This window comes from Aptenodytes forsteri, unplaced genomic scaffold (genome assembly GCF_000699145.1).
Source record: "Aptenodytes forsteri isolate BGI_AS27 unplaced genomic scaffold, ASM69914v1 Scaffold15, whole genome shotgun sequence".
Classification (NCBI taxonomy): domain Eukaryota; kingdom Metazoa; phylum Chordata; class Aves; order Sphenisciformes; family Spheniscidae; genus Aptenodytes; species Aptenodytes forsteri.
Window position 1 is genome coordinate 24,143,875 of NW_008795129.1, and position 15,900 is coordinate 24,159,774.

The following is a 15,900-nucleotide window of genomic DNA, read 5'->3' on the forward strand; positions in this document are numbered from 1 at the left end:
AAAACATAGCTGGCTACAAAAGTTTTTGCATCTTTGTAAAAGAGCAATGTTGGCATGTTAGCCTACAGTCATGCCACTCAGGAAAATGGGAGAGAGGTTTTCATTATACAATGAAAACTGTAGATACTCGTTATTACAGTGCAAAGAAAATGACAAGACAGGCTTCCTATGTAGAGTGTAATAAGGACATCAACAGTTGTGACAGATTTTATTCATGTCTTAGATACCAGCATTTAGACCATACACTGGGCAGCGGGCTGAGATTATTCTGAATTTATCCAACAAGACATGTGCACATAAAGATAAATAAAATTATCAGATGGCCTGTGTTCTGACACATGAATTATTCTTACAGATCTCAGCAGGATCTTTGCCTGTAAGACAGCTGCCATATTGGCTTCTGATATCTACTTCAGCAGTAAGATCAGAGTCTGGATAGTTTAAATATAAGAACAACCAGAGAATATGGGAGAGAATGGAGGTGAGGAGGATCTTTCTTCTTAAGGTGTAGTCCCAAAATTATGTTTTGGGACAACTTGATAGTCTGAAGCTGTGTTGTAGAAGAAGGATATGGAGCAAAAGTGTCCACTTCTGCAAGCAAGGGCTGATCCATCTGCTAACAGACCCTGTGACAACTCATCTTTTAGAGCACAGTAGGGTTTGCCTTCTGTGGGCTGTCGGGTATGGGGACAACAGAAGACCACTCTTCCACATCATCCTCCCATGACCTAAGAATATTTGCTTCCACAGCAGTTTAGAGCTGCTTCATGCTGCAGGAAGTCTGGTTGAATCCCTTCTGCAGGTGCTACTGTGTATTTGGAGAGAGACTCAGCCAGTCTCAGAGGGAAGAAGTGGGGTCAGTTGAACAGCAAGAAAAGGTCAGGCTGCCACACAGTCATTTCTGCATCTGAAGGACTGGATTTGTCTTAGAAATTGTGCCTTTTAATGTCTTCACTGCTTAACAAGCCCTCTTCTACTTCAGGGACTTCATTACATGAGATAGATGAAACGTTCATCTCACTCTTTCAGCTCAGGATGCTGGAAATTCTTCTCCACTTTCAGAAGACGTAGTATTGCCCATTGACAGCCTTCATTCTACAATCATTACGGGAAAGCAGGGCTCCCAGTTTGCAGGACAGCCTCTGCTTAACAACTCAGCAGGAATCTCCCTTTTGTGATGCTTAGGGGTTGGGAACAACAGAGTCAAACAGACAGACTGGGGAGATCACAACTATTTTCCGAGACGGTTTTTCTGAACCTAACAGTCTGCTGGTGGGGACCTCGGCACAAGCACAGTGCATAGGAACCCATCACTGCAGTGGGGTCCCTCCCAATTACCCTGCAAGAAGGGATCATCTAAGCCATCAAAATACACACACACTTCTTCCTCTAACAAAACAAGTTTCATTCATTTTTCCACTCACTTGAAAAGGCAAATATGGATTGAATGGAATTTCAAATTTCAGATTTCATAAAGAATTATTTAACCCAGACATTAAAGCTCTTTTATATTTAAGCCTGAATTTAACTTGAAGCATAAAGAAAATTGTAGCATAAATTAACACATATTGAAAACTTGAAGCTAGAAAAATAAAAAATTGAATTAAATCTAAGTAGTAAACTAAAGAACTAATTTTGTTAATTTGCTGGATATTGTCAGTGATTAAGTAAGTAACTGCAGTCAGATTATAGGTTCTCAAAGGCAAAACAAAGTAACTGTGGATTGAAAAATCTTTGAACTTTGTAAGCATCAAAAATGAACAACTAGAAAAAGGTATTTAAATCCATAAAACCCACGAGACTTACATATTTCCATTTGTGTCCGAATCAAGTTGTTGCATTTCTCTGACATGACTGAGAGCTCACTGATACCAGTATAAATCCGATAATTCAACTCACTACAGTAGATCTTACACTAAGGTAACACTTACATATCAAAATAAAGCCATTCAACACATCTGCCCTCCTATGGTACCTAACTGTATTGCATGTTACAAAATATTTTTAAGATTAAATGTTAATTCTATTCCAAATGATAGCAAGATTAATTTAGAATGAAAATTAACACCACACATGCACAGAAAACCTTCACAGTAATGCTTAAAAGCTGACAATGTAGAGTTTAACACCAGTAACAAAAATACGATTAGGCATTTTTGATGGAAAATATTCTGCTTCTATATCAACAGTCTTCCCCCCGCCCGTCCAGAGTCTGGATAGTTTAAATATAAGAACAACCAGAGAATATGGGAGAGAATGGAGGTGAGGAGGATCTTTCTTCTTAAGGTGTAGTCCCAAAATTATGTTTTGGGACAACTTGATAGTCTGAAGCTGTGTTGTAGAAGAAGGATATGGAGCAAAAGTGTCCACTTCTGCAAGCAAGGGCTGATCCATCTGCTAACAGACCCTGTGACAACTCATCTTTTAGAGCACAGTAGGGTTTGCCTTCTGTGGGCTGTCGGGTATGGGGACAACAGAAGACCACTCTTCCACATCATCCTCCCATGACCTAAGAATATTTGCTTCCACAGCAGTTTAGAGCTGCTTCATGCTGCAGGAAGTCTGGTTGAATCCCTTCTGCAGGTGCTACTGTGTATTTGGAGAGAGACTCAGCCAGTCTCAGAGGGAAGAAGTGGGGTCAGTTGAACAGCAAGAAAAGGTCAGGCTGCCACACAGTCATTTCTGCATCTGAAGGACTGGATTTGTCTTAGAAATTGTGCCTTTTAATGTCTTCACTGCTTAACAAGCCCTCTTCTACTTCAGGGACTTCATTACATGAGATAGATGAAACGTTCATCTCACTCTTTCAGCTCAGGATGCTGGAAATTCTTCTCCACTTTCAGAAGACGTAGTATTGCCCATTGACAGCCTTCATTCTACAATCATTACGGGAAAGCAGGGCTCCCAGTTTGCAGGACAGCCTCTGCTTAACAACTCAGCAGGAATCTCCCTTTTGTGATGCTTAGGGGTTGGGAACAACAGAGTCAAACAGACAGACTGGGGAGATCACAACTATTTTCCGAGACGGTTTTTCTGAACCTAACAGTCTGCTGGTGGGGACCTCGGCACAAGCACAGTGCATAGGAACCCATCACTGCAGTGGGGTCCCTCCCAATTACCCTGCAAGAAGGGATCATCTAAGCCATCAAAATACACACACACTTCTTCCTCTAACAAAACAAGTTTCATTCATTTTTCCACTCACTTGAAAAGGCAAATATGGATTGAATGGAATTTCAAATTTCAGATTTCATAAAGAATTATTTAACCCAGACATTAAAGCTCTTTTATATTTAAGCCTGAATTTAACTTGAAGCATAAAGAAAATTGTAGCATAAATTAACACATATTGAAAACTTGAAGCTAGAAAAATAAAAAATTGAATTAAATCTAAGTAGTAAACTAAAGAACTAATTTTGTTAATTTGCTGGATATTGTCAGTGATTAAGTAAGTAACTGCAGTCAGATTATAGGTTCTCAAAGGCAAAACAAAGTAACTGTGGATTGAAAAATCTTTGAACTTTGTAAGCATCAAAAATGAACAACTAGAAAAAGGTATTTAAATCCATAAAACCCACGAGACTTACATATTTCCATTTGTGTCCGAATCAAGTTGTTGCATTTCTCTGACATGACTGAGAGCTCACTGATACCAGTATAAATCCGATAATTCAACTCACTACAGTAGATCTTACACTAAGGTAACACTTACATATCAAAATAAAGCCATTCAACACATCTGCCCTCCTATGGTACCTAACTGTATTGCATGTTACAAAATATTTTTAAGATTAAATGTTAATTCTATTCCAAATGATAGCAAGATTAATTTAGAATGAAAATTAACACCACACATGCACAGAAAACCTTCACAGTAATGCTTAAAAGCTGACAATGTAGAGTTTAACACCACTACCAAAAATACGATTAGGCATTTTTGATGGAAAATATTCTGCTTCTATATCAACAGTCAAAAAAAACCCCCCCCCTTTTTTTTTTTTAAGTCTTTAAACCTGGTACTTAACTCCATCCATGAAATATTATGCAATATGTTGATCATGCTGTTTTTTAATTTCAACTCAACTGAAGAAGCATTGTTAAAAAGAATCACTATATCCCAGGGGAATCAGGAAATTAAACTTTATTTATTGGGTTTTGACTTTCCCATAAGTAGGTACAGCCATATACCATCTGATTACCATCTGAGGGGAGGCACAGCTTGAAAAAGAGCACTGCCAATGTGCCACTGGGCCATTGATTAATTAAGCAATAAGATGAGAAGGTCTGTCGCTTAGGGTCATTAATGCATGCCTAAAATGCCATTTGAGGCATGAATGTCTGGTTAGTATTATAGAGCCTGATCCCACAAGAATTTACATCTGAGCACAGTACTTGATACTTCTGTTGGTCTGTTTGCATAGTAGGTACTGCCATTTGTAGGTATTAGAATATGTTGGACAATCTAAACACGATCTTTATTTTGGGGGGGGGGGGGATAAGAGGGAGAGAGCGGATGTTCATTTTAAATTTTAAAACACACTTCCATTTCAGAAATAGCATGCTTTGAGTTACAAAATTTGTCTCTCATTCCATAGAATATTGAAAGGGATCGTAAAAACATATACACAGCCATTAGTTTCTTAAAATAATATACTGGCAGGCAACTAGGTCTCTAATGAAGCTCTAAATACTCTATAGCAAATCTATGCACTGGGAAAGAAGTGCTGGTTACAGCAAAAGTCTAGGAGTCAGGACTCCTCCATTTTATAGTCATGGCTTTGCTGCTGACTGAGCAATCACCCTCAGTACAGCATGCCACAATTAAGTCACCTGCAGAATGAGTACTACTACTTAAATACTTCAGGGGGCTACTGTAAGGATTAATTCATTGCTATTAGGTTAGTGCTTTATGACCATATTACTATTTCTAGACATCCCACAGCAAGGAAAAAAAAAGGTATTCCAAAAGGTATTCTGATTTTCTGAACTTGTTCAGGTAGTCTGGAAAAAAGACCATTCTATACCCCTTCTGCCAGAGCTGCTACATTCTGTACAAAATAATTAAACATTGGGCTTGAAAGAAAGCACAGAGTTTTCTCTAGTCCAGTGGTCTGCGCACTCATCTGTGAGCAGGCAGACCTGAGTTCCAGTCCTTGCTTCAATTAATGTTTACTTCAAATTTAAAAGCCATACAAGGACCCTGACCGAGGCAACCCCCTCTCTCTGGTGGGTGTCCTAACCCCTGGGCTAGATCATCATGCTCACTCATGTATACATGTGAACTTTCTCTTGCTGATTTAGTGAACATCTAAATATTCCATGCACATGAGACAGCTTCAGGAAGAGGAAAGTGAAGATAACTTGCACCATTGTGTAATAAGCCATAACCCTTTCCCTGAAACAATGCAAGAACAGAGGAAAGAATAGAACCTATTTCAAATGGGTGTTGTAATAATTAAGCTCTTAGACACGGACATGCTAATAGCTGATCTTCAAGTACCCTCTGAAGAACTTGATGTGTTTGAGCATTCTCCCAATTTAAAGCACAGTGGTGACGTGAGAATAATTCATTTGTGGATCTTTTCCCCAATACAGGTTTGAGCTTGGTGCTGTCAAGACTAAGGCACTTTAGACTTGTCCAGAAGTAGCATTTTAAGCACCCATGGAAGACTTCTGGGACTGGGTCCCAGAAGTTCCGGGTGTCTCTAGCATCTGCCTCCAGATTAACAGGACTTCAAATACATATAGTCTCCGTGAATTCTACATAGTTTCCACTTTTGCTACATACAGAATTAGCTTCATAACCTCAGAAAGAAGGATAAAATGCAAACTCACCCAGCTTTTTTTTTTTTTTAAAACCCTGTTTTACAGACTGTCCAAACAGATGATTTCAACCCCTTGGCTTCAGGAGAGATTAAGGTTTTGAGAATCACTTCTCATGAGCAGGCTGAGAGATGTTATTATTCCGTCAGTATTGTAGGCTGAACCTGGGATGCTTTGACCAGCTTTGGGCTGCAGAGAAATAGGACAGGATCCAGCAAAAAGTAAGATGGTCAGAGGCACATGACTTGTGAGGAGAGGCTGAGGAAAATGTTTGGTTGGTGTTGTTTGGTCTGGTGAAGATGAGGCTAAGACCAGCCTGCGACTACCTGAGGAACAGTTACAAAGGTGATGCAGCCAAACTTTTTGGTAGTGCCCAATGATGCACTAAGAGGCAGCAGTCACAGAGAGCAGGCTGGGAGGTTCGCGGTGGATATTAGGAAAATATTGTTCTCTAGTACAGCACTGCAGTGCTCGAACAGGTCACCTGGAAAGGTTGTGCAAGCTCCCTCTTTGGAGGCTTTCTAGACTCAGATCAACAAAGCCACGGCTGAGCCGATCCTGTGCTGACAAGGGTTTGGCCTGAGTGGGAAGCTGGATTAGACATGTCCCAGAGGTCCCCTCTGAGCAGCGCTTCTTTGATTCTATTGGGATGAAACTTACTTATTTCAAACTACATTTCTTTCTGTACATCACATTTAAGAAATGATAATTTGAGATATTTCACTTTCAGGTGAATATACTGAAGTATAACAAACCATGATCAGACAAGAGAGCAAGCTGATAACGTGCTTTTCATAAATGCTACACAGCTGCCTGCCTGAATCATAAATTGGGTGCTTTAGTGGCTCATTCACACCCACTATTGCCATACATCCAAATTAAGGTCAGTTAGGATTACTTCCCTGATGAATAGACTTCCCTTTAATTAGGTATTCCAGAGATAACGCTTTAACAGCTCGTTATTTTATTACTTTGCTGGGGAGGCAGGCATAAAACAAGAAATTTGGGGTGAGGCAGCTCTATATAGTCCTTTCCCACTCCAGAGTGGAATGGGTCTCTGTACTTGCCACCTACTGCTCATTAGATAATGCAGCAGCAGAGGGGAGGTTAGGGAATAATAAAGTTTGCAGACTCTGCTTTAAAAATAGAGATGCCTAACCCAAAGTTTCTATTTAATTTCAGTAATTTTATTTCTTGTCAATCAGCATGGTGACTGTATCAACATAAACATTTCTATTAGATACAGGCCTATACTTTCAGTTTAACATTAGCACTATCACAGTTATACCAATATTTTGCTCAGCTAGAGAAAAGTTAAACCAGTATAAGAACATTTGTAGAAGTTTAATATTACCCACACTTGAACTATCACTGTAAATAAATCAGCACCAGTTTTGGGTTTAGACAGATCTCCAACAGTATTGCTACTGTGTAACTGCGTAGCCCAGGGAAGGAAAAGGACTCATCTTCAGTGCAACATTTATATCAAGTTACTTCACTTAGACTAACCTTGAGAGTACATGCTAAGAAACAACATTTCAGCTGCACCGGGTGATTTGATTATGAACACAGGGTGATTAGATTAGCAGCAGATGACTTGGAAGTCAAGCTGCTGTATCCCCATTGAATTACTAGCTCCGCACTCCCCCTTCCACCCAACCCTCCCCACAGGCCAGGCAGTTCAGGCTTTAAGCATCTCTTTAAGCTTCTTTAGACACCAAGCAAACAAAAGGCAAAATTTAAATCTTGCCTCCTATTGTCCCAAAACCAATCTGCTATCATACAACATCAACAGTTTGTCTATCAGGGTCAAAATGACTATTAAAAGCATTTCATAGGTCACAACATTTCATAAATGAAACAGCTATAAAAGGAAAGCTGACATCTAGCTTACCAGGAGGCCACACGGTTCAAGAGACAGCAGCTTTGAGTGAGACCATTTTCTCAGATCTAGTTATCAGCAACCAGGGCAGAAAAAGGAAAAAAAAAAACAAACAACAAACCCACACTTTAAACAAGTGGGCATAACCATGCAGACAAGCATAAGACTGTATTCCAATGCAGCTGAGCTGATGCAACCTGAGAAGCAAGCCGTCTTCAATGAAGGCATTGAAAGTTAAGTGGCAAAAGTTGCTACTCTTCAGCTCAGCCATATTAATCACCAACCTTAGCCTGTTGCTGGCTTCAGCTGGTAAGTGTCAACTCATTAAACCAAAGGACCTTGCAGCCATCTGCCCATTCCTTTGGTTTAATTTTTGTAATCAATTTTGCTTGAGTTCTGTGAATTTAGCTAACATAGCGAAAACACTTTTAAATTAACACAAAAGAGACTTCTTAAGAAAGCTGCATAGACAGTCCATAAATTGATGTAGGCCCAGGAGAAAAAACAGAGGGCAACGATAGCTGCTTACTCAAAGGGATTATAGTACGAAGCCTATTGTTTCTGTAAAGAGGTTTTGGCTGTGTTCAAATTGTTGACAATACTGTTCAAGGAAATCTTGCAAAAAACTTGCTTGGTTTTTTTGTTGTTTTTTTTTTAATAAAACAACGTACAAAAACATCCATCTTTATCAGCACCACCTAGAGCATAACCTCTACTTCTCCAGAGTAGTAGTTGGCTGAGTTAACCCATAGTATGCTCATTCTGCTGAGCCTACCTGCACCCATCTGATCCTAATTGACTACCAGCTGGGCACACTGTCCTGCACTGACTAGGAAACCTTTATGGGAGTTACCCCAAGAAGGAAAAAACCCCATATTGAAAAAAAATTTTAACTCAATAGGGCCTTCTTCTCAGAGACATTATTATCACAAGATTAAACAAAACTGATGGTTTCTATCCAACGTACGCAAGGCTATGACTTTCTGGAATTTATCTGGGGCTTTCAAAATTCAGTGTATTGTATCTCATGTTATTTACCCAAGAAACACAGCCAAAGCATGAGTTATGTGGGAATCACCTGTTTGATTCAATCCAGCACAGTGTATTTCCATTTGTATAGAGTTTTCATGACCTTTCCAGTTTCTCCTCTGGAATCTTTATCACAATATTATTGAGAACATACATTAATCCACAGATACTTTTAAAAAAAATTCATGTTTGAGTCAAAATGTGAGGGGAAAAAAAAAGAGGGGAAAAAAGAAATCTGGAATCTTTCTATTGGTGTTTTAAGGCATAACAAACTACAGCAATTTATTTCACCATATCCAGTTGTAATGCTAAACCACAGATAAACATTACTAATGTAGCAAGAATGTGTTTCTTCCTTCTGATGGAGGTCCAAGATTGCCCTCTTGAGTATGCCAAACAGCATGGGGTACTACATTTACCATGTGATTGGCACACACTTTAGTTTTGAATCAGTTTGGAGATTAAATTGTTGGCTAAAGCTCTGGAAATTCTGACTCTAGAGTTGTCAGGCAGGCTGTCTTTACTTTGAGAAAAAATAATTCTTTTTAATAACGCTATATTACTTGGCCTTTTATCTGTTTTTACATTGTTCAATGATGTTTTGCATTTCTACATATTGTGCAGTATCCCAAGAACTTTAGTAGGGGGAAATTCATACAGAAAAAAAGTTTATTATTTCAGCATGTGCTAATAAATTGCTACACGTTTGGGGAAATATTCTAATACAATCTATTTTGATGGCACACAAAAAGGTCACCATTGCATGCTGATACAAAAAGATGTATCTGTTCACTGAGAGGCAGAAATCATTTCTTAACATAGCTCATTTTCAAGGCATCTCTTACAATGCAGGGAAGTCTAAGGATTGAGGGTTTATTTTTCCATTTATCTTGTAAACAAAGGAAATTATCCCATAAACTTATTCTTAAATTTTTTTAGTCAACATTATTTCGCATAGCAACAAGCTTATTTCCAGTATATTTTAAGACACAGTTTCGTTTATTATTTTATTGATATTAATGGAAATGATCCAGAAGAGGAAAACACATTATTTGGAGGTCTGACTCTAATGCCTTCCATATCTTAAAGCCAGTAAGTATTCTGGGAGCAGAGTACTTGGAGGATTGATTCTGAATTCACTTCCTTAGGGACATGTAACTATAAAATCATGAGTTCTTTTCAGATCCAGTCCGCCTCAAACTCAAACCTTCGTGCAGCCTTCCACTTTCAGCTTGAACTTTTTTCCCCCTCGCTGCCATGAATGACACATACATACGTACACTCACATTTTGTGAGGGCACGCACAGGCATGCCAACATTGTTTACAACATCCTTTCTTTCTTTACTTATACAACTGCTGTTTTATAACCAAACATTACAGTCATTTCGCACAGCAATCTAATACACAGCTTCTTTTTTATCTAGTTTCTCTAATGGCTAGCAACCTGCCTTCATACCCATGAAACCTTTCAGAAAAGTTTCTCTCTTACCTGAACATGCAGTTTTGGCTCCCTGTTGTGGCAAACCCTCAAGGATGCAGTTTCATTATATGCGTCTGTCAACACAGATGCTGTCAGCTCCTTGAGGTACAGCCATACCGCCGATTCTAAAGTTGAAGGAGCTTTTGTATCAAGATAAGGGTCAACCAGTATCAAATAACACAAGTACAATCACTACCTCTGTTCTCCTAATAGAGGTATTTCCAAAAATATGTACAAACATGCTTTTCCTTATAATGCTCCTCGTCATTAAAATTTTCATAGTAATGTATGTCTTCAGAGTAACATATGATTGTTGATTTCAATGAACTCTCAACTGTACTACCACATTCACTTTACACAAATGTTTATTTCATCATCCATTTGAGTAACAAGTAGTTCAGATCTCGAGAAAAGGCTCTGATGATGATAAGTCAGTGCTACAAAGGTGTTTTTATAATTAAGATGACTTGTTTGGCTGCAGGCTTTTTTCACTCTCAGGAACGGGTTTGTCAGTGCAACATTTTTCAGAGTGGTGTTTTGGGTACCGCCTATAAAATGGGCTCTCAGTATTTTGTTCTTTCACAAATGATGTCTGATAAATGGTTAAGCCATCCTCATTGCTAGGAACTGATTCATGAGCCCATAGGAAGAAGTTCTGTGAGTTCTGTTGCCGCCTCTCTGGTTCCACCTTCCTCCGGCCCATACCCTAGGAAAAAAATGAAAGAAAAATTCATGTAAACATATGACTTACAATCACAGTTTCACAGATGAATCTTGTAGCAGTCACTACCCCACTGGGAAGTTAACCAAGCTGTTACCACAGTAATTTCAAGAACTCATGGCTGATCTTTAGCAAGTTAAAAATAATATTGTCAGACTTGCCTGTATGAACATTTCTGGTTGCATATATAATGGGAAATCTGTTGACCTTCCATCTCTTAGTACTAATAAATCACTTATATTTTGCATTTCTGTAGCATACTGTATACTCAAAGCTATTTAGCTATACTCGGCTAAACTGATCTTCAGAGTAACCCAAAGAAATCGGTTAATAATTTTATGTTCGGACTGCAATAAAGAAACTGAGACAGACCATGAAATCTGAATCTTCAAAACTATCCCTTCCGTGTCCAAACACAGAGAGACAGAGCCTGATTTTCACACTCCATAGCTTGCAGGAAATTTATTTGGAATTATGGTTGATCAGTATCTCTAAAACAATGAGACACTGCACAAAGTGCACAGAAATGAAGGTTACTCAGTGAATAATGAATACCAAAAAATCTAGGTCTAAGAGAGCCCAAAGTCAAACCAACTTTCGATATCACAATTTGCTGCTTCCTCCTCTACTCATTATCTTGTGAACTGCACTATTTCTTTTGCTGCCTAGAAAGATGTCAACAATCTAAGAAAAGTAGAAAAACATGTAACTGTTGAACATACAGAAAAGCCCAAACGAGTTTAAATTCTATTCAAAGTTGTGGCTTCTGCAACATACATTTAAACAGGTACATTATAAAGAGATGTAGACTGGAAAATAATACATTCTGGAGATACATTGTGGGTATCCTACAGATTTTGGTTAAACTTATGATAAAGAGAAGTCTGAACCAATTATGTGGGACTATGAATTATGAGTGGCTGAGACCCCTACAGAAGTTCATCACAAGGACAATCACTTTTAGCAGACTAATAGGACATATAACTGGGTACAAAATCATGTTAAGACATAAAAAACAGGACCACTAGAAGGTGCCCGGAGAGCATCAGAGATCCAAATCATAGGGTTTTTGTTCCCCTTCAATTCTGCCACTCTGAATGACCATGTGTGCTGCTGTATACCTGTGCCGGCCCCAGAGGAGTCCCATCCCTATACTAATAAAAAGTGCGTTTTTTCTTTGCTGTTTACATTTTTTAGCATCTATAATTTTTGCAGGGGAGAGAAAAGATACTGTGTTGAATCTCTGGAAGACTGAGAGATATGAGCTTGCTTGATTCTTCTCAGTGCTAGGTACTTACAAAATCAAAATACTCTCCTACATTCTGTAGACAGTGTCTGTTGTCATGAGAAGAAAATGGGAAATTGTTCTTCACTGCTCTCTGAAAAAAAGAAATTATAGCAAAAAAATATGGATTTTCACATACCTTGTTTGGAGTCTACTAGTCTTAGTTCTTATATTCTGACAAATGCTGAAATTACAGCTGCCTATGTTCTAACACAGAAGTCATATTCGTATGTTAAAACTTCAGCTGCACATCATTTTAGAGGGCAATGTGGACCCTCTGTATTTTATTTTTTTTTTTTTTAGAAAATCATCAGGAGGATTCACGTTCCCTTGACTTGCTGAATATATATATGATTAATAGAAAAGTGTGAATTTTCAAATAAGAAATGATACATTCTGTCCGCAGGCAGCAAAATACTAGATATATGTCAGGATTGCCTTGTTTGATTCACTAGTAAGCCTAAAGCTAATTAAAATGAACTACAAAAGGGACCTCAAAACTGAATTAATCTATGATTTATGTACTGAATGTCATGTACACTGCTTGTTGCAGGGGAAGTGGAAGAGATATTAATTGCATAACTAATTTATAATCTCATTCTTTAACATAATGTTCATCCAGTCTCTAAAATGAAAGTAGAGTTTTAGAAAAGGAAAACTGCAAAAGAACAATTTTAGAAGTAATTTAACATATTTAATTTTTTTAAAGTGTGTTTATTATATATCATTGCAATATTATTAAAATAGCTAAAAACTGAAACACAGAAAACTCTTCTGGACTATTAGATTGCCTCTGTTCTTCCCCAAGCATTATTTTCCTGCTTAATGTTGGGAACTTCATGTTTTTTCTGTAAATGCTCTAGCAATTTTTACTTTTAACATCGTGGAATACCTCTTTCATCTTCCAACTATGATATTCACCTCCAAACAGAAGAGCAAGTTTTAATGTAACACAAGTTAAAAAACATGTTTCAAGAGCAAATGAATCTGGATCAGTTCTAAAGATAAATGTAACTGGAGGCCTGATCCAGCAAGAAAAATCACCAAATATAAAATTTGCCTGCATGGAGTCAGCTGCATGATCACATCTTAGGGTATTTGGTACCTTTTTTAGGTACGTGCCACACGTTCACTTGTTTTCTCATACAGATTCAACCAGGCTGTAGTAACATGCATAACTAAATTCAATGGATACATTCTCATATATGTGTTTAAAAATAAGCACCTTCCAAGTCAGTAAAATGTAAGACTTACTAAAATATCCTACTGCAATCACACACCAACCTTAACATTTTAGGAACAGTGTTTATTACTAGTGCCTATATGCTGCAGGAAAATTGAAAACCAAGATGGTAAGTATTGAATATCGTCTCTTGGAAGGATTCCCCATATTAACTAATGGTTAAAAAAAAAATCTATTACAGAATAATTATAGGACTATCATGAAGTAAGAAATAAGAGGTAATATAAGCTTAAACAGTACTATATTTCTGAGAAAATTAATTAACCTGACAGCCAGTGAGTTCCTTCATACAAAGAGATTAGAGACATCCAGCTTCACATGCAGTGAGCTTCCAACACTCTATTAGCACTATTTAAAAATGTCACATAAACAAACTTCCACAGATTGTTCCTGTGACATCACATTTTAGCCTTTAATGCATCTTCGTACTCTCACCACCGACCTAATTTTAATTCTTGATTTGTAACAGACAGGAATCCCACTAATTCTTTTTAACACTGAAGGGCTGGTAAATACAAGGCATAAAACATCAGGTGAATAGTCATACTGGTGTTGATAAACGGTCCATCTAACCTGGTTCTCCTTTCCAAACAGTGGCTAAGGCCAGATGCTCCACAGAGAGGTATACACAATATCAACATGATGTATACTCATGTTACAGTATAATGTTCTCCTTTTCTTTTCACTAGCCCCAAGCTCTCCTTTTAAATATTCCTTCCTAGCCCATTTCTGCTCTTCATTATAGCAAAATCTGTGAAATGAACTCAATATAATTGCTATGCTTATAGAAAATGAAAATAGAAAATATTCTGTGCACAAAGTGGGTGGGTAAAGCAAAGCTCAGTGTGATGATAAAATAAGGACATAAAAATGTGCTTATGAAATTATAACATTTTAAATACTCGTGCTTTTAAAATACTGTAGTTTGTTTCTTGCCAAAATTGTCCCAAATCTCCTCATTTTTAAGCAAGCCTTAGAAGTGTTTCAAATAGGAAGCTTCTAACTTTTTAATGATCAAAAAAATAATCCTTTGCCTGAATATACAGAATTTCTGACATTCAATTCAAAACAGATCATCAAATTTCAATTAAACATTCTTATAGGGCTTTACACACAGGTTTTGGACTGAGATCGATCATAATATATTCTGGCACATAAAAGTGTCTCAAACAACTATACTAGCTAATAAAAGGGAAAAGTAACTGATGCTTGAAATCAACAGTAACTACAGCAGGTCCTAGAGCATCTAAAATTATAATTGAGTAACAGCGAAATATGTTTCTTCCTTAGCACAGCTAGCAATCATCTTACTCCCTGAGGCACGAAGACTGCCAGTCTGCTATGACTGCTTTGCTAACTACCGTAAATGCTATTCTTATAACTTAGCGAGTGATATCTTGCAAAAAGGAGCTCTGTAAATTGACTGTATTGCCACAGTAACTCACCTGCTCCCGAGCTCTGTACGCTAGCGGCAATCTATCCTCAATATACTGAGCTGCTCCTGAGTTCTGGACCTGTTTTAGTGCAGAGCTTGTACTTGACTCAGGTTGACTCTGGCATGCTCCAACATGAGCAAACTAGAAAATAATGAAAATTGTGACCCATTTAAAAAAAAAGCCAACAAGAAAAAAACCAAATAAATCTGACCAGAAATGTGGGCAAAATTGTATTTTCCCATTTATTTTTTATTATTTGGATTGCAGCAGCACCTAGCGGCCTCTGGAAGAATCAGGAGCCTCCCACACACAGCACAACCCCTACCATAAAGACCTTACGATGTAGGTCAGTAAAACAGACAAGACTATTATTTCTCCAGGAACTTTCCTAAAGTTGTTTATATAGCGATAATCCATCTAGCAAAACCACTTATGGAATAACATCTTTTCCCCCCCCACGCTGCTCCCGCTGTTGTACGACCGTAGATTTGAAAGCACAAAACTTTTGGGGAACAGCTCAGCAAAACGTTAGGCCCACAGGTTCAGAGACTGAAGAACAGCCTGTGCCAGGCGTGCGTCGCAGGGCCCTGGGATGCCGAGACATCCCAGCCCAGGGCCTCCGATGGGGCCGCGGCACCTCTCCTCTGGGCGAGGACTGACGCAACGTCCACTGGCATTTTTCAGAAGATAATCAGCTAGGGCTAAATATAAAATAAGAGATCTCCAGCACTGCTGGAAAACTGGAAAAAAATCCTGCCAGAGATTGCTTTAGCACACTTCCTCTGAATACCTAGGGCACTTTTTCCTCATAAACATCAGGAACGGGAAACCTCGTTCCTGGCTAAAGGACAAAGTCACCCTCAGCACGGCGTTTTTTCGAGAGTTTAAGGATAAAAGAGCCCCTCGCCCGGGGACGCGGGGGCTCCCGCCCGGCCCTCACCCAGGCGCCGGCGCGCTGCTCGCTGGGGTTGGTCCACCTGCCCTGGGGCATGGCTCCGCG

General features: G+C 38.5%; 1 protein-coding gene across 1 annotated transcript; it reads right to left on the minus strand.

Moving 5' to 3' along the window:
* Positions 1-10,562: 10,562 nt before the first annotated feature.
* On the minus strand, positions 10,563-15,891 carry TEX36 (testis expressed 36). The gene is made up of 4 exons (XM_009278119.1): positions 15,841-15,891; positions 14,910-15,041; positions 12,235-12,315; positions 10,563-10,921 (listed from the first exon to the last, which is right to left on the minus strand). The coding sequence occupies exons 1-4, from the start codon at positions 15,889-15,891 to the stop codon at positions 10,673-10,675; spliced, it is 513 nt and encodes a 170-aa protein (XP_009276394.1). The 3' UTR covers positions 10,563-10,672.
* Between the last annotated feature and the right edge of the window lie 9 nt (positions 15,892-15,900).

What these genes read in the sequence shown, in the direction of transcription:
- TEX36 (XM_009278119.1), bottom strand. Translation starts at nt 15,891, where the DNA reads ATGCCCCAGGGCAGGTGGACCAACCCCAGCGAGCAGCGCGCCGGCGCC. An exon ending in AGCAGCGCGCCGGCGCCTGG is followed by an intron (nt 15,042 to 15,840) that starts GTGAGGGCCGGG and finishes ATTATTTTCTAG; the next exon opens with TTTGCTCATGTTGGAGCATG. An exon ending in TAGGAGAGTATTTTGATTTT is followed by an intron (nt 10,922 to 12,234) that starts GTAAGTACCTAG and finishes TTTTTTTCCTAG; the next exon opens with GGTATGGGCCGGAGGAAGGT.